Raw genomic sequence first — 23,815 nt, forward strand, 5'->3', positions numbered from 1 at the left:
TTGCAAAGGGCAACTGTTCTTTTGCAGTGCAGAGAACATCCCCTATGTGACGTGTACCTATTGCATCTCTGTCTTTACGCTCCTATGGTACGGGGATCGTGTCACAGAGCCTTCATAGAAGAGCTCAAAAACGACCAGTGCCACCAGAAAAGTGTTAGATCTGAGTTAAGCATAATTCCCCAAAATGGTGGCATTCGGTATCCAACCCCAACTTTCATGTGATCTTGCTCCACCCACCTACAAATTTTAAACAACCTTGATATGAGTCTGCCTGTGTCTCCTTTAAAACATACAACTAAAAACAAACAAACAAAAAGCAAAACAACAGTTTGCTAACAAAATACTCTTGGCGAATGGAAGAAATGCTAATTAAGTCTAATGCATCCACTCTATTTGGATAGAGTTTCCATGTGTACATTTTGCAGTGGTGGTTACATAATGGTACAGCAAGTCCATATGTCAAGTGTGGAGGCATTAGGACCATATCCTATGTGACAAAAACAAATGATTCAAACAGGAATTTGACTTCATACCAATCTCGAGATCTTCCTCCTACCTTAAACAAGTAAAAGCAAGCATGTGAGTGTTAGTCACTCAGTAGTATCCAACTCTATGCCACCCCATGGACTGTAGCCTGCCAGGCAAAATTACTGGAGTGGGTAGCCATTTCCTTCTCCAGGAGATCTTCCTCACCCAGGAATTGAACCTGGGTCTCCTGCATTGCAGGCAAATTCCCAAAGCAAGCGTATCACTTCCTAATACTGTCCCTAAGGGCTTTTTTCTCAAATGCTATCAGTGTACCCAGAACTCAAAAGAGACACTGGAATTAGATTCTTCCTCCCAGATCAAGTTCACATATTCAGCAAGTATATACCTACGTTCTCCAGAGCGGATGTGGATTTGGGGTCATCCTGCTTGACACAAGTGATGGAAACTGATCTAAACTAAACTGTAGTGATTCCAAGCTAAGACACTAGAGTCAAACAGGTTCAAATTCCAATTTTATCATTTCCTGTCTGAGTTGGGGAAAACTTTTAAATCTAAAGTTACTGTCTTTGTAAACGAAGTGGTCATGGGACCTAGCGACAGAGACCTTAAGGGACTGCTGTGAAAATCAAATGAGATCATATATTTTGAATGGACCAAGCAGAAGGCCTGACACAGAGTAAACCTCGATTATCAACCATCATAACAACAGTGTAATGATGCTCAGGAGAGGGACTAAGATGCAGGAAAAGGGCTAAGGGGGACTTGAGAAGAACCCAGGTGCTGGTCCTTAGCACAGAAATGAGGAGATCCCATCACTTCATGGCAAATAGATGGGGAAACAATGGAAACACTGACAGACTTTATTTTCTTGGGCTCCAAAATCACCGCAGATGGTGACTGCAGCCATGAAATTAAAAGATGCTTGCTCCCGGGAAGAAAAGCGATGACCAACCTAGACAGCATATTAAAAAGCAGAGACATTCCTTTGCCAACAAAGGTCCGTCTAGTCAAGGCTATGGTTTTTCCAGTAGTCATGTATGGATGTATGGATGTGAGAGTTGGATTATAAAAAAATCTGAGCACTAAGAACTGATGCTTTTGAACTGTGGTGTTGGATAAAACTCTTGAGAGTCCCTTGGACTGCAAGGAAATCAAACCAGTTCACCCTAAAGGAAATCAGTCCTGAACATTCATTGGAAGGACTGATGCTGAAGCAGAAGCTCCAATACTTTGGTCACCTGATGCGAAGAACTGGCTTATTAGAAAAGTCCCTGATGCTGGGAAAGATTGAAGGCAGGAAGAGAAGGGGACACAGAGGATGAGATGGTTGGATGGCATCACCGACTCAATGGACCTGAGTTTGAACAAGCTCCGGGAGTTGGTGATGGACAGGGAAGCCTGGTGTGCTGCAGTCCATGGGGTCGCAGAGTTGAACATGACTGAGCAGCTGAACTGAACTGAGGAGATGCTGGGCAGAGAATTCCTCCTGGATGGTGCTAGGAAACCAAAAGATAGGAGCATAGTAGGTCTGTTAAACCAACTGGCACATTAGGAGATGCATAAGGCAATGTCCAAAAGTAAGTAACAACTTATCATCCTAGGGGTCAGGGGGTGTAGACAAGGCTGCCAGATGGATTCACAGTAAAACAGAGAAGCCGAGAGGAGGACCTGGAGAGCTGTGCAGTGTTTGCGCCTGAAGACTTTCCTTTCGGAATGAAAACCTGGGCAGTTAGACTGTCTCCTCGGACAGGGTCTGCAGCAAAGGGCTTGTCATTTCTTCCCTGGTAGCTCAGACAGTAAAGAATCTGCCTGTGATGAAGGAGACCCAGGTTGGATCCCTGGGTCAGGAAGATCTCCTGGAAAAGGAAATGGCAACTCACTCCAATATTCTTGCCTGCAGAATTCTAGGGACAGAGGAGCCTAGTGGGCTATCATCCATGGGGTCACAAACAGTCAGACACGACCGACCGACTAACACACACACAGACAGGAAGAGTACAGAGGAAAACTGACAGGGGAGAGTGGGGGGCTTCCTGCTGGATGATGACGCAGGGGAGGGATGATCCCATGCCTCTTTCAGGGAACACTCAATTCCCACTCCTTTAGAAAACAGCTGGGGTCTGCAAGCTTTTTCTTAAAGGGTCAGACAGTAAAGAGCTCAGTGTTGCAGGTCCTTAAAGAGTCCGGTGTGGGTCCTGTAGCAGCAGGAGGGCAGACACAGACAACGCAAGAATGGGCGTGGCTCTGTTCCCATAGACTTCCTTTAACAAAGTGAATTTGGCCCCCAGGGTCTTGGTTTGCTGATCTGGGGTCCAAAATGTATAGACAGAAGGCTGCAAGGATAAGAAATACTTTACAATCTATTATCCATTATTTTCTTTATTTTTTTGGTGGGTGGGGGCGTGGGGCTTAGGACCCTGTAAAGTAGCTTCTTACAAGTTAAGTTCAAAGTAGTCTCTGTAAATTGATAATATCTGAGATGAACAGGTGGCAGGATGAGTTGGAGGGCTTTTGCTTTAAAGATTTACAAAATTTGATATTGTTATCCACCTAAAACAGAGTCTGAGGACTCTGGAGACAGAGAGAGTATTCCAGATGCAAGGAAGCAGTGAAGATGCTCTGGAAGCAAGAGAAAAAATGAAAAGGTGTAATCAAGGACAAATCTTGGTCTGTATTTGTTCCTTTGAAGATTCTTGTGCTTGCCTCTGATCTTCCCCAAATGGAAACTATGATAATAGCATGCAATGAAAAAAAAAATGAATGTCAGAATATAGATTTGGGATATGCTTTCAGATTCACTCTAAAGTATTCAGAACTTAAGCTCTAAATTCTAAATTAATCCATATTTTCTTGTACTAAATTCTGTTCTTTGTAGGATTACTCAGGGATGCCCTTCTTAAAAAAAAAAATATGACTGTTTTTTAAAATTTTTTCAAACCAGAATAAAACAAGAGTTAATTCCAAAGAATACAACTGTTCCCTATAAACATACAGATGCATTCATATAATCACTTTTTAAAAAAATCTCTTCTAACTAGCACTCATCATAAGAAAAAAAATGGACTCTGACCTGCCTTCTGTTGTGGTCACAAAGTTTAGTAAGTGCACAGCTATCCCTACATCAAGACAGGAGGAGAAATAAGCCTCTTTTCTCCTGAACTCAAGAAAGAAAGAGTCTGGGAAGTGTTATCAGTGCTAAGTGTACATTTTTAGGATCCATCTAAGACCAGCAACTAAAAATCTAGTGGCAAAACGATTGTCAGCAGATAAAGTCCAGGGAACGGACACAGAAAACCGATTGGGTGGTACTGAAGACTTGCACTCTCAAACTTCATCTTTAGGGGATTTGGGAAAATGAATGATAAAAAATTAGATATTTTTAAGACTTACTTCTGACTGCCTTCTTTTTATAAACCTTTAACATCTAATCATAACTGAAAATATTCTTAATTCCCCATTTTTATTGTATTTTAACAACTTAATGGAAAATTTTACCCATGAACTAAAATCTCTTAAGAAAAATTCAGTCTAGAATTATTCCATGCTTGAAAAGATTTTTAAATATACAAGGCAGATTAATATGGGGGTTAACAGCTCAGGCTCTGAGTTCAGACTGGGATCCAAGTGTGTTTGGATAATTCCTTCTCTGTGCCTGGTGGTGAACTTTACAGATGTTCCACATCTATAAATAATACAGTGATACTATAATGGTGATATCTACTCTAATGGAATGATGAAAGGATGAAACAAGATAATTAATGTAAAACACTTAGAATAATGTGTGGCGAATTTTAAGAATTGAATATATTATTATTATGAAAAATTAACAAACATTTCATATATTACTGGTATAAAGGCATTGCATTCAATTGGAGAGGGTGAAACCAGCTGTTTACATTGTCCACATAACGTAATTATTTATGGATAGGCTTTGGTAGCTAAAAGAGGAACTTCAAAAAAGAACTTTAACTTTGGGAAGCATCTGAAACACCTCAAAATGTTTAAACATTCACCTTACACTCATGAGGATGGTACGAAAAAAAAAAAGAAAAGAACAAGTGTTGTAGAGGATACAGAGAAATTAGAACACTTGTGCACTGTTGGTGAGAGGGAAAATGGTGCAGCATCTACAGAAAACAATATGGAGGCTCCCCCAAAATTATAAATAGAGCTACCATATGATCGAGCTACCCTGCCTCTGGGCATTTTACCTAAAAAACTGAAAGCAGGATCTCGAAGAGATATCTGTACAACCATGTTTATTACATCATTATGGGCAATAACCAAGAGGCAGAAATAACCTAAGGTCCACTGATGAATGAATGGAAGAAGCACATGTGGTATATAAATATAATAGAATATTATTCAGCTCCTAAACAACAGCGGGACTTCCCTGGCAGTCCAGTGGTTAAGAATCCGCCTTCCAATGGAGGGGATGTAGGTTCAGTCCCTGGTCAGGGAACTAAGATCCCACATGTGGGGGTGGGGGTCGGGGGGAGACTAAGCCTGCACCACAACTGCTGAGCCCATGTGCTCAGAGTCACAAGCCCACACGGAAGTGCAAGGAAACATCCCCCATGCCTCGTGAATATCCTGCACGCTGCATAAGACCCGACTGAGCCAAATAAATAATTTTTAAAAATAAATAAATAAATAAAATTTAAAAGGAAATCCTGATATACACTACAGCAGGGATAAACTGAGGATAGTATGCTAAGTGAAACAGACCAGTCACAAAAAGATACATATGACATGATTCTGCCTACAGGGGGTACTAAAGTAGTTAAACTCATAGAAACAGAAAGTAGAATGGTGATCACCAGGGGTTGGGGGGAGGGAAAAACGGGGAGTTGCTACTTAATTGGTATAGAGTTTCATTTTTGCAAGATGAGATCATGCTGGCTATCTGTTGTACAACCATGTGCATGCAGTTCTCACTAAAGTAACGTATCCTTAAAAATGGTTAAGATGGAAAACTAAGTTTGATACTATGTTATGTACATCTTTTATGCTTTTTACCACAAAAAGAAATAAATTAAAAATACATTGGAACATCATTAATTTAAATACAAACTTATATTTACTTTTGGTATATATCAGAATACTTTCCCAACATCCATTACCTAATTTTAATTTCATGTAAAATTCTGAAATGGTGTAAGAGGATACCAGTGACCAAGCTTCAACACTGTTGAATCCTAATAACTTCAAGCAACTTCAAAGAGAAAGCTAATTAATGCCCTGTGTATACTTTATCACTTCTAAGATGTTATCTAACTTTATCAAGTAATATATCAGAAAAATGAACAATGGCCTTGGGCTTTACCAGTAAAGAAAAAAAATTCTGACCCATGCCACTGACCCTGTCATTCCTCACAACCTGCCTCACTGTTTCCAGAACCTGAATTCTCACAAGTAACAAATCATCAGATTCAAATCATATTGAGACACAGACTGCTGCAACTAAATACCAAAAAAGTGAGGCACATCAATAGGAATTTCAGGCAACAAAACTCTCATCACATTTTTTTGTTGCTGTTTCCTTTCCTACCCTAAGGATGAACATTTTAATGTACCCTAACTGGATTTTCCCTGATAGCTCAGATGGTACAGAATCTGCTTGCAACGTGGAAGATCCAGGTTTGATCCCTGGGTCAGGAAGATTCCCCTGAAGAAGGGAATGGCTACTCACTCCAGTATTCTTGCCTGGGAAACCCCATGGGCAGAGAAGCTTGGGGTGGGGGGCCACAGTCTGTGGGTTCACAAAGGGTCAACCACGGCTGAGAGGCTAACACTAACTAGATTTAGGGCTTCCCCAGGAGTTCAGTGGTAAAGAATCTGCCTGCTAATGCAAGCAATTCAGTTTCAAGCCCTGGGTTGGGAAGATCCCCTGGAGGAGGAAATGGCAACCCACTCCAGTATTCCTTACCTGGGAAATCCCATGGACAGAGGAGCCTGGCAGACTATAATCCATGGAGTCGCAAGAGACTTGGACGTGACTTAGTGATTAAACAACAACTGGATTTAGTCAGAACCAATTCTGCATTTATGGGGAAAAGGGTCTTATCATGTAATTACTTTAATATACGTTAAAATGTGCATTTTGAAAAGTATAAAGTACAATATACCATTCCTATTATTTGTCCTCAAGCATTTAATAGGATGCTCTGTAGATGAGGGCCAGTTGTTCTGTGAAGGAAACAGCCCTATTTGTCAGGGTTTGGTTCTGAGTAAGGGAAAACCTGGAGGAAAGAATGAAAGCTATGTTAAGACAAGTATTGATATCTTTGCTCAGGAGTTTATCTTGTCATCAAAGAATAGCCTCTAGCCTCCTCCTCAAAACAGTCATAATACTGGACTTGAGTGCAAATCCAGTGATCTGCAAAGTATCAGCCACACCCCATTACCTAAGGAGGCCCACCACAGATGCAAAAATCCACCTGGTTAACAAACAGGAAAGTAAGTGAGATTTTTAAAAGAATTAAGTGGAACTGATCCATGAAGTCCTTTGGACTTCATGTAAACAGCACAAACTTTCTTCTCACCAGTGACTTGCCGGGAAAACTTGTGTGGAGTGCTGGCAGAGGTAGTACCTTTGACCATGGCAGGCTGGGACAGGGCAGGATTATTTGTTGTTTAGTTGCTGGTATCCAACTCTTTGCCACCCCACGGACTGCAGCCTGCCAGGCTCCTCTGTCCATGGGATTTTTCAGCCTAGAGTACTGGAGCGGGTTGCTATTTCCTTCTCCAGGGGATCTTCCTGACCCAGGGATCAAACCCAGGTCTCCTGCATTGGTAGATGAGTTCTTTACCACTGAGCCACCAAGGAAGCCCAGGGAAAGAGAATTACTCACCAACAAATTCCCTGGAAGAAATGGGAATGCATGTGCTTATGGGAGAGGTCCCGTAAGAAAGTAACTAAGTCAGGGACAGGTAAAAATGGATGGCACAGGTGGATCAGGACACTGAACCACAGAGGGTACCGGGGTCACGTCAGCTCCACCCACATTCAGCACCAAGGAGCTCCTCTCCTTCCTGGCTGCTATTATTACTTCTGAGGACATAAGCTCAGGTGAACCAGGGGAAATGGATTTTATTTTCTGAGTACAGAGGGTTTTATTCAAGGAAATAAAGTTTACAAAAATTCAAGAGAGAGAGAGAGCACAGCCTCTTAAATACACATGTAAAGATAATCCAGAATAACATTCTTATTTTTCTGATTATATCATGAAGGCCATATCACAGTAGAATCAATGAAGAATATATTAATATTACAGATATATTAGGAAGTTAAAGTACAAAAGTAGAAGTTAAAAAAGTTACTAACAAGTTTGTACTTTTATTTATCATAACTGTTACACTTTTAAGATTAGTGATATTACTACTACAAAGTGTCTTTTTTAATAAATAAAAATAAACATAATGTAATTTACCAGAGGGTCATAAAATACATGCTGTAACTTCTTCTCAACCACCGTGAAATAACATAGACAGTAAAAGAGGGGTCATTTATTTTGCAGATATACTGCTTAGGAAAGTGAATTCTGTCAGCCTAAATTGACTAATTATCCAATCTCACTAATTTGACGGTGAACTACAGTTGGACTTTTTACCATGGCATTAAAAAGTTTCATTGCAAACTCTTTTTCTCCTTGAATGCCACCGACTCCTTACGTGAGATGGGTTCTTATCTACCGTCATCCAACTGGAAAATACACCCTTTCAGGAGGTTAAAATAATATGTTGATTTTAAATGACTTCCAAAATACAGTAATGTAATGCAATGTGCTTAATAAACATGTAAATGACACCAGAGACGCTGGTGTTGCAAATGTGAGCTCCTAACATCTGAAGGACAAAAAAACAGTGAGGCTCATTACATTTTCTTCTGTTTTCCTTTCCGTGATCAAAGACCAACTATGCAATTTATTCTCTGAAAATAAACACTCTTATTTTATACAACCAAGATCCAACTTTTTGTCAGTTACTCTAAATGCTACTTTATTTTCATTTGCATTGATTCTGTTTTCTGACTAGCTGGCTGATATATACATGTATATGTCATCGGGAGCAGTGAAAAGAGGCTAGAAAATTCTGATTCCTGGGGGGAAAAAAATTCTGAAAACTGAAATAAAAGACTAAAAAGATCATGGTAGAGAACTTGATTTCAATTTAAATAAATAACATGCAAGCAAAAGTCCTCTGAAATGAAAATTTTGGTAATCAATATCGCCCACAAGGAAGATGAAATGAGGGTGTTTACCTACACTATGGCCAGCTTTCAAACCTAGCCCTAGGTCTGTTTTTGTGTGACTCAGCGTCTGCCTGCAATGCGGGAGACCCAGGTTCGATGCCTGGGTCGGGAAGATCCTCTGGAGGAGATGGCAACCCACTCCAGTATTCTTGCCTGGAAAATCTCATGGATGGAGCCTGGTAGGCTACAGTCCATGGGGTCGCAAAGAGTCGGACACGACTGAGTGACTTCACTTCACTTACTTCACTTCAAGCCCAGATTGGTTTTTATGTTCTTAAACAGCTTAAAAAGTAAAACAAAGCAAAACCTGAGTAAGTGACAGGGCAAGTATACACGACCTAAGATATTTACTATTTGTTTTATTATCTGGTTCCTTATAGAAGAATTTTGTTGCCCATAGCTCTTCAACAACCTCAGAAGTGATGACAATTTAGGCCAATTCCTAAAAGTCAGAACAATCCATGAAAAAAGAATCACCACTCACTTACCCTGAGAAGTGGGCCCACTAAGTCAAAACTGAGACAGAGTAAACTATAAATTGTGCTGTTTCCTGAAACATCTATTCACGTAACATTCTCTACCCATGGAGAAAGTCTTTGATACTGAGTTTTCCTATTAAAAACACTGAACCTAACAATTAAAATAACAGGAGAAAGATTACCTCTCATTCTTCTCATTGATAACCTGGCCACATTCATGCATGTAAAAAAAATCAGACAACACTAGCATCAAAGGCAAGGAAAAGTGGAAAAAGGCAATTAAACATAACAAGAACAAGCTCTGAGTTAGAGCAAATTGCGGTTTAGAAAATATTTCTTCTGAAAATATTACCTCCATATTTAACAGTGCAAACAAACTAATAATCACAGGTTCATCAGGATGGTTTAGATATTTCTATATTATTTTGGATTTTAATTTTAAAACATACTAGTTTTAAAGCTGCCATTTACAAACAGAGGAAATTCTTTTCTCTAAATGCTGTTTGAGTTAAACAGATAGTACCTGATTATTTTCCACGGGAAGGTTCATATGATATACAGACACTCAATTTGTAAGTTATTTCCTCCAGTGCTGCAAATATTCTATTCTAAGACTAAAATAGCACAGGAAGGCAAAGAAAATGCTACCTCCAGGAAAGAGCCTCTAGAACTAGGCAGCCAGCTTCAGGAAGGAGTCAGCAATTCAGGATGGAAAAGAATAGCATTTGCATAGGCTGTGCCCAGACACCTTCAGCAGATGCCTTGCAGGCAAATTCCTCCTCTTTAAAGCCCTGTGTTTAAGGTGGGATTTAAGGCTCTTATCAGTGTCACCTTTAGACTCAGACTAGAAGGGCCCCCACCTGAAGGCCCCAGGCTTTAGAAAGCATCCAGGTGGGAGCCCTTCCACAGCCAAAGAAGATAACCCCTCCCAGATCCACCCCTTGTATACTTGTATACCTGCTGCTGCTGCTGCTAAGTCGCTTCAGTTGTGTCCCACTCTGTGCGACCCCATAGACAGCAGCCCACCAGACTCCCCCGTCCCTGGGATTCTCCAGGCAAGAACACTGGAGTGGGTTGCCATTTCCTTCTCCAATGCATGAAAGTGAAAAGTGAAAGCGAAGTCGCTCAGTCATGTCCAACTCTTCGAGACCCCATGGGCCGCAGCCTACCAGGCTCCTCTGTCCATGGGATTGGGACTCCCTAATTCCTGGGATAAACCTCCACCAGGTCCATTCCAGGGCCTGCGTGAATCTCTCCCCTGGGTCCCTCCTCTGGAAGGTGGCTTGGCCTGGACCTCACTCCTTGTGTGCACATTACACAGCCCATGCATGATCAAGGTGCAGCTGTTAGGAAGAGGTGGGTGGGCCTTGGACTTGGGGGCAGAGGTATGCTGATATACCAGACAGGATGCGCGCACGGGTGAAGGGAGAGAAATGGGCTCTCCTTCTACTGCTTCTTCCTGATACAAAACACCTGAATCTAAGAATTAAAAATGCCAAGCTGGCCTCTCAGGCCATTATGAAGGCATATTTGCTCGGAGAACAGAACATATTTGACTTGGTGGTGGTGGCTGAGTTGCTTCAGTCCCATGTCTGACTCTTGTGATCCTGTGGACTGTAGCCCCCCAGGATCCTCTGTCCATGGGATTTCCAGGCAAGAATACTGGAGTGGGTTGCCATTTCCTTCTCCAGGGGATCTTCCTGACTCAGGGATGCAGGTGGTCTCCTGCGCTGCAGGCGGATTCTTTACTGAGCCACAAAGGAACCCCCTTACCAGTTTATTATCTTGATTTATAAACATTTAAATATTTACACAGTATATGGGTGCCCACTATACTCCCATCTCAGAGCCCACGGATATCTGCAGTGGACTTCGTTCTCACGACGGTCACTCCTATATCTCACGCAGCAAAGATATTCTGTTCTTTTTATTTACTAAATTTCACATTTAAAGCTTACTGGGATATTTTAAGTTACAAGACTCAGGCTCCCTTTCTGATTTACCTAGTTTTCCATCCATAGGGGGAAAAAAAATTGATCACCATAAAACTATATAAAACCAATCAAATTTCCCAATCAGCCCACCGAAATGCCTCCTAGTCTAAAACAGTGCTATTGTGAGGAATGGTTACAGGAAAATTTTGAGGGTTTAATATCAGAACGTGGCTCAGATGGTAAAGTGTCTGTCTACAATGTGGGAGACCTGGGTTCAATCCCTGGTTTGGGAAGATCCCCTGGAGAAGGAAATGGCAACCCACTCCAGTACTATTGCCTGGAAAATGCCATGGACAGAGGAGCTTGGTAGGTTACAGTCCATGGGGCCGCAAAGAGTCGGACACGACTGAGCGACTTCACCTTCTATCAGAACGAAAGGGTGGGGAGCTGTGAGCTGAGAAGGCCGCAGGTCCTTCTAGTTTACCGTCACAGACCCCTCTTTGCCTAGAGTATTTGCCCGCCCAGTGCTTTGGTATCCTAGTCACACTGTCCATATCAACCAAAGTCAATCATTTACTGAGCACTTACTGTGGGTCAGGCACTTTGACAGTCTCTCATTTAACCCTTACCTCCTGTGGCTCAGACTGTAAAGCATCTGCCTACAATGCGGGAGACCGGGGTTCGATCCCTGGATCGGGAAGATCCTCTGGAGAAGGAAACGGAAACCCACTCCAGTACTCTTGCCTGGAAAATCCCATGGACGGAGGAACCTGGTAGGCTACAGTCTATGGGGTCGCAAAGAGTCGGATACGACTAAGCGACTTCACTTTCACCTGTGAAAGGGAGGCACGGAGAAGTTGTGGCCTCTCAGCACATAAGCAGCTAAGACTTGAACCTGGTTTTACATGAATTCAAAACCCATTTGAAAATGAGTATCTTTTAAAAAAAATTATCCCCTACTTTTTACATATAAAGTTTCTTTTTAAAAGGGTGGATGTCATATTTCTAGCATAAGAATAAATGGTTGAAAATGGTTATATTAATCATATATTTAGTAAACATAATATATAACATATGTAATATAACACATATTTTTATATAGAAATAAGAACTTCTGGGGGTTAGTGTTTTATAAATTAAATAATGAAATATATATTGAGTTTTGGGGATATAAAGATATTTTCCTTCTCTTATGGCCTTAACAAGAGTCCAGGGAAAACTCTTAATGATACCAAAAAAATACAGAATCCCACACATACACAAAAATTTTCACTCATTTATGCATCGAGGCCAAAGGTAGAATTAGAAAATAATCAGAAAAATGATATCCCACACAAAAATGAATAAGCTTAGAAAATGGCAATGAAATCACTGCTGCCATTGTAATGCTGTGTGATAAAAGAACTGTCAAAAGCCTCTAAAAAGTTTTTTATTCAGCAGAAAAGAAAAAAGATAAAACCAACTAAAACCTTCCAGAACTGTTGACTTTTACCTAAGTGCTGACCTAATTCAATAGTTTTCCAATGATAATTTGACCAGCCAATAAATAAAATATGCCTTTCTGGTGGAAAATATGCCTTTCTGTTTGACTTTCACTGAAATCTATGATTAATTGCCTCTCACAACCAGAATAACCACATTCAGCTTTGACAAGAACAAGTCTCATTACTTTTCTTAACATGTGCTCCAGATATTTGTTCTTTTGGCTCTAAATTTAAGCATGTTGCTCAACTTTTAAAATGTGTTACATATTGGATAGCCAATCTTAAATTATTATAACAAGAAATAAAAATTCTAAAGTGGCAATATTCCCCGTGACTATGGCTTTGAATACATATGTCCCTTAGTCAAGTCAACGAGAGCGTGCTGAACCAGGAAGCCACACTTACATGCCTTGCCCATATGGGTTGTGAGATTGCAGAAAGACTTGTTCTTAAGGAAAGTTGCGTAATCTTTTCTGATTCTCCAGGAGAGCTTCAAGGGAGGGAAAGGCAGAGACTACTATCCGTCAAGGATAGTTTGGCTCTAGTGCTGCCTGAAGACATGAGAATGGATGTTACAGTCCTTTCCACATCAGAATGAGCATCTGTGATGTTGCAACAGATCCGGGCCACTTTCAACATCTTCCCAGTTGCATCGCTATCACTCGTTGGCCGCAGAAAGGAGGGGCTGTTCCAATCTCCCTTACAATTACCACCCTAATTATTACATTACACTTTCACAATCTAATCCCTTTATTTGCCTCACTGCCTTTTTGGGGCTAAGTAAGCACCACGGCATGATGCCCGCTGATGTAGCTAGCAGGGTAGCTGGGTAGCTGGAGTGCCTCCCAGCTGCCAGCTACAAGCACAGCCAGGTGGGCAAGTCCAGAGTCTAATCTGGACAGTGACATGTCTGCCTCCTGCTCAAAATCCTTGGAAGTTGCTCTTTCCAATATGGAGTAGAACTGAGCACTAACACATCAATGCCAAGAACCACCCTGTGCTTCGCCCTGGGAAGCTTTTGGTAGCATTTCAGCATCTAAGGGAGCAGCAGCAACAGAATTCCAATTGCTCTATTCCAGGGATCTCTGGTAAGTAACTACTGCATGGCTATTAACAGCTCAGCAACAGAATTTCTTTCTTTTTTTGAAACAACTATCAGGAAATGTTTGCACAAAGTGGTCCTATCTTTAGGACGACATACTGGAAATACATACTGAGGACCAAGTTGTTTAATTCTGCCCCCCAACCAAAAATCTCTGGTGTTCCCTCAAGGTTGGAGACATTTATAGGAGGAATTTACCTCAATCCACAAACCTCTGGGAACCAAGCTTTCAGAAAACATGGCTAAGCAGAAACTCAAACCAATACACTGCCAGGCCCACAAGAGATTCTAAGTCAATATCTGTTGACCTTGGGTCAATAGTTAGACCCCGAGTTGTGTAAACGGAGTTAACAAAATCAAATTACTAACAGTTTAAATTTGGGATGCTCTGTAGCATCCATATTCTAATATCGTGGGGCAATGCTTCTAAGAACCTCCAAATTTGAAGTGTCTTCCTTCTCAAGTTTTGCAATCTAGTAAGTAGGCTGAGATGGCACTAGCGGTGAACAATCCACCTGCCAATACAGGAGACATAAAAGAGGAGTGGGTCAGGAAGATCTCCCGCAGGAGGAAATGGAACCCAACTCCAGTATTCTTGCCAGGAGAACCCCATGGACAGAGGAGCCAGTCAGGCTACGGTCCACAGCGTTGCAAAGAGTCAGACACGACTGAGCGTCTGAGCACAGCACACAAGCAGGCTGAAGGGCCTCCCTGGTGGCTCAGTGGTAAAGAACTCGCCTGCCAATGTAGGAGATGCAGGTTCGCTCCCTGGGGCAGGAAAATCCCCTGGAGAGGGAAATCGCAACCCACACCAGTCTTCTTGCCTGGGAAATCCCACAGACAGAAGAGCCTGGCGAGCTGTAGTCCACAGGGTCGCAAAAGAGTCAGACAGTACTTACCAACTAAGCAACAAGAGCAAGAAAGCTGAAGAAATATGTTCAAATGCCCCAAAGTGAGAGGAAGCTTTGCATACAGGCCATCATTCTTTTTACTTACTTTACATTTGATTCTGTATTTCATTTTATCCAGAAGCATTCCTTGAGGTAGGTCTTAATGCCTTCAGTTTACAGATGAGAATAAAGGAAATAAAGATCCAGTGGATGAAGGATTTTTGTAAGAAAATGCTAATAAAATATGGCAATGACGATCCATTAAATATGAAGATACAGCTAGGAAAATATTTAGGTAATTCATTCGTACTCACACTAACTTGGCTTGTGTTCTTCAGTTAAATCTATGAGAGGCTATGAAAAGATGAGGCTGAAAGATTCATTCTATTATATGTTATAATTTCTTGAACAACTGCACTTTAACTCTTTAACTGTGTGTTCATCAGCCATACATCAAGGAAACAATCATGTAACGGACAACACAAAAGCAAGTGGGAGATGGAACCACCCGTTCGACTAAGGACACTCCTTCATTGCATCTGGGTGAGATTTGCCCTCACACATGCTCTTAAAAGAAAGGGTAGAAGATAACTCTGTGCCCATAAAGGGTTTCAGAATCACCTTTTGTTGGAACATTTAGAAGGATTAGAGTTTAACAAACATCATCTCTTTTGTGCTTTAAAACCAGGAAGCATGTCACACATTTATTAAACTGATTCCAGTTATGTCCAACAAGGGACCAGTAGATGACAAAGGAGAGTTGCCAGCGTTAAATCAGCAGCAACACGGTAACAGAGCTGTGGTTCCCAAACTCTGAGCACCAGAATCACCTGGAGGGCTTGGCAAAGCACGTATTGCTGGGTCCACCCCCAGGGATGCTGATGGAGGTAATCTGGGATGCAGGATGGGAATAATCTGCCTTTCTAACAAATTCCCCAATGATGCTGCTGATACTCCTGAATCAGAGCTCACACTTTGAGAAGCACTGTTACAGAACACAGCACAGTACAGGGCAGTGGTTCTTAACCTCAGTTTTACCTGAAGCATTAACTAGGAAGCTTTCAAAACCCCCCACTTGCCCTGGCTGCACCCAAAGCCAATTAATTCCGAATTTGGGGGTATGAGCCCAGATATCAACATTTTTTTACATCTCCGGGTGAGTCCAGTGAGCCCACAAGGTTGAGAACCACTGATACCTGGGAAGACACACTTGTATCCATAACTAATTAAGAAGATGACATTTTGGGTTTGGCACAAGGCTTGTGGGCTCTTGGTTTCCCCACCAGGGATTAACCTGGGCCCTTAGCAGTGAAAGCACGGAGGCCTTAACCATTGGACCACCAGGGAATCCCCAGAAGATACATCTTGTAAATCACTGAGCAGAACAGAATCACTGGTATGCTAGAGGCACTCAAGAAACAAAGATTCTTTCCTTCCTCTGTTTTCTTGAAAGTGTATCACAAAACATATAGAAAGGTGAAATGTAGTTTTCTGTAAGGATATATATCTATAGCTTTGAAAAGGAGTTGAGTTTTGTCTTTGTGGATTCCTAAAGGTCACATACAAATTTCAACCATAGTTTCTACATTTTTGTGTGGGAAATAATACTGCTATTTGTAAATCTGGAGACCTATACAGTTTTGATATGTCATACATGTTGGACGCATATTTTACAATTCAGTATAGTTTGGTACGTTTTTTATATAAACTCATTAAAAAGGTAGGGAAAGTGTGTCTATGCACAGGAAAAGAAGGCAGGCCATAGAAAATTAAATTTGTCTCCAGAGGTGATTCTCAAAGTGTAGTCCCTGGACCAACAATAGCAACATCATCTACAAATCTGTTAGAAATATAAATTCTCACATTCCTACTCAAGACAGAGCTAATGAATCAGAAGCTCTGGGAGTGGGTGATCTGCATTTTCAGAAGACCTCCAGGTGAGTGTGATGCATACTCTAGTTTGAAAATCACTGGTCTGAAATATTTATTATTTTAGCTCTAAGAAGAACAGAAGAGGTAAAAACACAATTTATCCAGGGCATAGATAGGGCTTCCCTGGTGGCTCAGCAGTGAAGAATTCGCCTCCAAGGCAGGAGACAACCTGCAATGCCTATGACCTGGGTTCGATCCCTGGGTCAGAAAGAATCTCTGGAGAAGGAAACGGCAATTCACTCCAGTATTCCTGCCTGGGAAATCCCATGGATAGATGGGGTTGCCAGCACTGGACACAACTCTGCAACTGAACTACCACCACCACCATCCTGTACACATCAGTTCAGTTGCTATCTAGATACCCCCCTGCTCTAATAATAGCTGTGTTCTTTTAAACTCCACCCAAAGCTTATTATCATTCCACCCCTGGAGCTTGACAGTAAAGGTGGAATTGATAGGGAGCAAATGGAGGGGCGGAGTCTATTCTACAAATCCTCCACTATCAATTTTAATCTATTTCTATTTTGTAAGCAAGATAGAATTCAGATGGTAAAACTAGATTAACTAGGACAAGAACCCAGAAAACCAACTAACCAACCATCATATGAGTGGGAAGAGTGGGTATCGCCAGGTGGGTATCCAGACCCTCGCTCACCTTGAATCGTCCTCTTGAAGAACGCCTTGCAGGCTTCACAGGATGCCACCCCATAGTGGTACCCAGACGCGATGTCGCCACACACTAAACACAGTCTCTTGGGCATCGAGTTGAGCATGTATTCACACTTGGTCTGGGGATCTTCAACAATGGTGCTGGAGCAGTCGTCATACAGTTTCCGGACAGGCCCACTACCTCCTAGGATAGGAGCAGAAGGGTAGAGAGGCGGCGAGTCAAGTCCGTTCTGATGGCCATTCATGGTTGAACTGTAGCTCCCGCTGGCGTCCGAAGAGCCACCTGGGCTGTGGTGGTTGACGCTGTCCGTCAGGGAGGCCGGGCTGGAGGGTTCCGTCTTGATGAAGGACGAACAGCTGGAATCAATGTGTCGATCTTTGTTTGACATTCTGCAGAGAAGCCTGAGGTGGAGGGAGATACAAACAGAAGGAGAAAGAGAAGGATAGAGTGTCAAACACAAAGACCAAAACAGGTAGAGACAAAGAGGAGGTGAAAAAACAAGAGGAAATGGAAGGGAAGGTTGAAGGAAGAAAAAAAAAAAAAAGACAAGAATTCATATGTTAAAGACTTGGCTCCTTGAGAGTGCAGCCTAAGAGCTGGGGCCTACACATCATTCGCTAGTCAATATCTCTTGTTCTACAACAAGGTAATCAGCATAAGGGCGTGACAGGGTTACATCAAAGTGCCCAGACAGACCATAAACAAAAGCTCTGAGGGATCCATTTCCTTTCATTTTAATACCTTTCTCTTGGAGAAGTCAATATCTAAATCAACTCTCTAGATTCTAAATTTATCCACGGAAGAAGAGTAATTGGTAAGGTCTGTATCATTTCTAAAATTACATTTATCCTCACTCTACTTTTCTCTTCCATTTTCGGATGTTGCAATCATTGTATTACGAGCAGAACCCAACTTTTATTGTCAAGACCAAACAGATGATTCCTCAGCTCTGTAATTACTGTTTGTCAGCATGCTCCATAAGCATAACCGTGTCTTTTATTGATCTAAGACACATAGGGAATATATCCTCACTCACTTTGCCTCTTTATTTAAATTGCTCTATTTCCTAGACATTTAGCGGTATAGAAAGATTTCAAGGATAAAATTCTCACCAATATTTAAGGATTACTTCCTCGAGCCCACAAAACAGGGAAATGATTACCGGCATCGATTAATAAATATGTACATGTGTTTACGAGTGTATGTGTTTGCGTGTGTGATCTACCACCGTCAACAACAAGAATCACTAAAAGCCATTTGAGCTTTCAGTCTACCTGTGAATCCATAAATCTGATACTCTATACTCAGGAAAGTAAGGATGTATCAGATTTTGTCCTGAAAAAATAAGACTTGTGGTGGTCTCTCTTTCTCCCCTGCCTTTGCTCTTTTAACATCATACCTCCTAAAAGGAAATATGATGAAGCATCTAATCTGACGAACTCTCTCTCTTATTTAGAAGAAACGGTCCATCCCTCTTACTTTGTCGGACCCATAAGTGATTAAATTTCTGAAGAGGTAATTAGATGAAAAGACGTAATTGGTCCTATTTTCTTTCCGGTTAGCCACAGTGCAAAACCCCTTTTAGCAAAGTCTCTAAGAACCTTCTGAGAGCCCACTAGAGGAAGAAGAGGTGACAGCTGAGAAAGAGACTAAGATAATTGCTTCCCAGTGGAAAGCTGATTTATGGGAATCCCACAGGGTAATGGTCATTCACTGGAATTTGGGGGAGTATGTCACAGGATAACCGAAAGGATGCAATTACCTCTTTCCCTATAAATCTAATGATATTTTATCACTGCACAAATTTCATGCTCTCCTCTGGGCACCCCCCTCCCCAAATCCCCCCGCTGTTCTGTTACTTTCAAACCAAGAAAAATACGGTTCTTTCCTATCAGGGAATGTTCACTGAAAGGTTCCAAGAAGGGGATCTCAAGTGCCTCTAGAGCCAGAATGTGCCTCCTACCTAGTAGATTTCCCACTGGAAGTTCTGTGCTGCTTTCTCAAGGAAAGCAAGCTTAGGATGTGAAGAAAACAAACAGGAAGGAGAAATCCACAAAAATACCTTCTTGCTTTCGCCTACCCACTCATGTTGTCCTTTCCTGGAGAAGGAACGAAAGGAAAAATATCCCCCTTGCCAGCCTGAACCAGGCTTCTGCTCCCTCCCACCTCGGCTGCCTCGTCCCCGTCACTGTTAATGAGTGTTGTAATTAATAGATCGCTCTCCTTGTCTCCCGGCTTGCACCCTGGGCTAAGCACTTTTCCTCAAGTCAACGTTTGAAAGAAAGCGGGTCGGCACTGACTTACAGCAGCCCTGCGAATTCCTTTTAATTTAAAGCACTTACCCCACCACTTCACTTATTACCTTATAATTACTGGACTGCTCGCACATACATTATGATCTTAGACTAGAGTTAGAAGTTATTAGGGTACTAAAACACGGTTGCTCCCCTTTCCTCTCTCCGGCACTGAATTTCTCACAGTGATGACAATTAACTCTTTCGCCATCTGCCCGTGAGGCACCATTTTTTAATCTTTTTTTTTTCTTTTTTCCTGAGGACAGTTGCTTTGAACTGCTTAATCATAACAGTTTACGCTTTCTCCAGGTCCTCTTCTCTAACTCTTTTTTTGATTGTTCAATTTTATACCAATTTCCTTTCCTTTGAGCTTTTTTCTCATGGACTTCTAAATGAAGAGCAAAACTCTTCATTGAGGAACAAGGGCAGGAATCAGCCTCCTATTCATGGAAGTGTTATTTGCAAAGTCACCAAATGTTTATGGGTCAAATGCATGTTGTTAATAAGGTCTTTGAAAAATTGGGTATCTCCGGCCAGCCGTTTCCTGGAAAAATCTCAGTCCCTAACTTTGCAATTATCTGGATGGAAGCAAGAAAATTCACAAAGTTCATGCAGTCAGGGAAGTCTTGGGACAGGTGCAATCTCTCTTCCTACACAAGTCTGGCCTCCGCAGCTGTAAATGAAAGTGAACAAGCTGGATTTGTGCTGTAGGTTTTACAGGTTTCTTCTCAGACGTGAACCGCTTCCTTCATGAACACTTTCTGCCCAGTGGAAATAATAATAGAGCTGCCATTTATCAAGTGCTTACTAGGCACCAGACACTGACCTGAGTACCTTACAAATATTTCCTCATTTAATCACCAAGACGGTCTTGTGAGGGAGGTATGACTCTTTAGGACACAGACCCTCAGACATGATGCTATGCTATGCTAAGTCACTTCAGTCATGTCCGACTCTGTGTGACCCCATAGACGGCAGCCCACCAGGCTCCCCCGTCCCTGGGATTCTCCAGGCAAGAACACTGGAGTGGGATGCCATTTCCTTCTCCAAAGCACGAAAGTGAAAGTGAAGTCGCTCAGTCGTGTACGACTCTCAGCGACCCCATGGGCTGCAGCCTACCATGCTCCTCCATCCATGGGATTTTCCAGGCAAGAGTACTGGAGTGGGGTGCCACTGCCTTCTCCGTCAGACATGATACAATTTCCTGAAAGTCACACATTTTGAAAGTGGAAAAATCAAAGATTTGAACTCAGGGCTGACTCCAAAGTCCAGTGCAGAAATGTCTTCAAGCCAACACAGAGTCTTTCAAGGTGTTTGCTGACTTTTTAAAAAATAGCCAAGCAAGCAAAGGTAGAGATGGCACACACAGAGCATCTCCGACATTCACGCTTACCCATGAGTTCAAAGGTGGCTGAAGGAGCCACCACCACCCTGGCGACAGGGCTGCCCTGTTGAGTCACCCTCCCCAGAGTTTGGAGTGACACCAAAACCGAAGCTGAAAGAACACAGTTGTCTCCTAATTACTACTTAGCTCATTACACTGAACATTTCCTAGACACCATTACATTATACCCTAAAACTACAGTGGCTCTTAATTCTCTCCCTCTCTGTCTCTGAAATTCTACAGCTCTATTATTCAAGCCTGAAATATTCACAACTATCTATAAATTCAATTGTCAGCTGGTGGGTTTTATTCTAGACTTCACTTCAATCTAAAATTAGAGGCACTAAAATTCACATTAACTCTAAGAGGAATGTAGTGAATAAGACTTTATTTCAAAAGAACACCTTTTTGTCAGAAAGAACCATTTTCAAGATGATGGCTTTATCTGGAGCCAAAGAGAATAAGCCCGATTCCACATTGTGCTGTTAACGCAGAAATTTTAGGTCACATTGGATTAATAAAAATCTAAATTTAGTTAAGAATTATGAATAGAAATAACATGTGTTGGAAAATGTGGGAAATATTTATTTTAAAGCCTACGTAGAGTTGCTTTTATTATTTCAAGGGAAGTGATGGGAGGCACGAGGGAAAAAGAGAAGTAACTTTCTCAAAATCTTTTCTGAGTGTACACTCTGAGAATAAACTGGAGAGAGAAATAACCATGTCAAGAATAACATTTAGTTTCTGTATAAGAAACAAAATTTGAGGCTGTAACAGCCTTCTAGAAGCCAGGGACATTGTAGCGCTTTAGAAAGCATTTTCAACACAGTCTGAGATACAGTCTTCAGTATTCTATGCAAATCCTAGATATGTTCTACCATATATTCGATATTGTTGTTAGTTAGCTGTTAAGTCGTGTCTGACTTTCCTGCGACCCCATGGGCTATAGCCCACCAGGCTCCTCTGTCCATGGGATTTCCCAGGCAAGAATACTGGAATAGGTTGCCATTTCCTTCTCCAGGGGATCTTCCCAGAACAGAGATTGAAATCAAGTCTCCTGCATTGGCAGGGAGATAGATTCTTTACCACTGAGCCACCAGGAAAGCCCTTATATTCTATATATGTTCTACTATATAATATATATATATATATTTATATATAAAGTCTGATAATCATGCTTCTACATAGGAACTTAACTTTTTATTTTATATTGGAGTATCGCCAATTAACAGTGTTGTGATAGTTTCGGATGGACAGCAAAGGGTCTCAGCCATACATACATATGTATGTATCTATTCTCTTCCAACTGTCCCTCCCATCCAGACTGCCACACAACACTGAGCACAGTTCTCTGTATTATGTAATAGGTCCTTGCTGGTTATCCATTTTATATGAGTGTACCTGTCTGTCCCAAACTAACTATCTCTCCCCACCATCCTTCCCCCCTGGCAACTGTAAGTTCTCTACGTCAGTGAATCTGTTTTCTGTTTTGTAAATAACATAGGAACTTCGTGCCCAGCCTTGCCTAAGGGGCAGCAAGAGTAAAATTTATCTTTGGTGTTAGATACTAGTCATCAAGCAAATAAAGCTTCCTGGTTGCTGGACTATATAAACATGTAATTTTAGAAAGTTAATTAGTGGTGCGTATAGGTGTGCATGTAAAAGGAGAAAGTGAGTAAAAAAAAAAAAAATAAGGATCAGTTAAAGTTGCTGTTGTATGGGAAAACCAGATAATCTGTAATTAATATCCCATATATATTATAATTACTCTTCCCTGGTGGCTCAGACAGTAAAGCGTCTGTCTACAATGTGAGAGACCTGGGTTCGATCCCTGGGTTGGGAAGATTCCCTGGAGAAGGAAATGGCAACCCACTCCAGTACTTTTGCCTTGAAAATCCCATGGATGGAGGAGCTTGGTGCAGGCCACTATCCATGGGGTCACAAAGAGTCGGGCACGACTGAGCGACTTCACTTTCACTTCACTTATCTTATAATTATCAAGCTTGATTTGAGAGATGCTACCTAGATGCAGGTAAATGTGTGATAGTGAGTGACTGCTGTGACTTTGTGGGCAATGTATAAGCATCCAGCACAGTCTGGATTTCCCAGAAGGGACTTAAGCCAATGTTCCCTAGGCTTATATATAATTATATATTATTAACCCTTTCACCAAAATAGAAGTTCTTAACAAGTAGCTGCCTTTCATATTTTGAATTTTATACCAAACTCGAGTTCTTTGCTATTTTATTTCCCTCCTCAAATATGGTGCATCAATGCAATACACGTGTACAGGTCTTCTTTGACTTTCCTGATTGTAAAACGAAGGCAAGATTTTTTTTTAACTTTTATCATACCTATTTCAGTGACAGACACCTTAATAGCTAAATAGATAACAACTATTTTATTTGCTTCCTTGTCATCCTTAAGGGCCCCAAAATACCCATCATCATTATGGATTCCAAACATTTTATCAATATATATCCCAAATTTTTATGTATTAACAATGAAGCCAGCAAACCTGCAAGTTTACAAATAAGAAGAGAGAGAGAAGACAGAACCTGTGACTTTCCTGCTAGTTCAGTGGTTAAAGAATCCACTTCCAACGCAGGGGGCATGGGTTCGACTCTGATCAGGGACCAAATACCTACCTGCTGTGTGGGGTGGCCAAAAAAAATCCTTAATTCTCTGAGTCAGGGTTGAAAAGCAAGGTGCTCAAGTCCAATCACTCATCACTTACCTATTCAAAATGGGAACAAATCTCTAAGAACTGGTCAATTTTCTACCAGCTGAAATCACCCGATTGAATATTTCAATACTTTTCTTTCAAAAAATAAGAAGCTTTTATGAGCCTATAGGTTTGGGGTTTTGCTTTTATGCTTTCAGAAGAAAACCTCCAAGACTAA

At 41.4% G+C, this 23,815-nt stretch overlaps 1 protein-coding gene across 4 annotated transcripts in view; it reads right to left on the reverse strand.

Annotated features, from left to right (window-relative positions):
- Positions 1 to 23,815, reverse strand: part of ESRRG (estrogen related receptor gamma) — a 652,137-nt gene that overhangs the window by 179,594 nt on the left and 448,728 nt on the right. For all 4 annotated transcript variants that reach the window (XM_027564442.1, XM_027564443.1, XM_027564444.1 and 1 more), the window contains one exon: positions 17,220 to 17,635. In XM_027564442.1, the coding sequence (XP_027420243.1) occupies positions 17,220 to 17,622 (403 nt within the window). In that variant the 5' untranslated portion in view covers positions 17,623 to 17,635. The remainder of the gene's footprint in view (positions 1 to 17,219; positions 17,636 to 23,815) is intronic.

This window comes from Bos indicus x Bos taurus, chromosome 16 (genome assembly GCF_003369695.1).
Source record: "Bos indicus x Bos taurus breed Angus x Brahman F1 hybrid chromosome 16, Bos_hybrid_MaternalHap_v2.0, whole genome shotgun sequence".
In the NCBI taxonomy this organism is placed as follows: domain Eukaryota; kingdom Metazoa; phylum Chordata; class Mammalia; order Artiodactyla; family Bovidae; genus Bos; species Bos indicus x Bos taurus.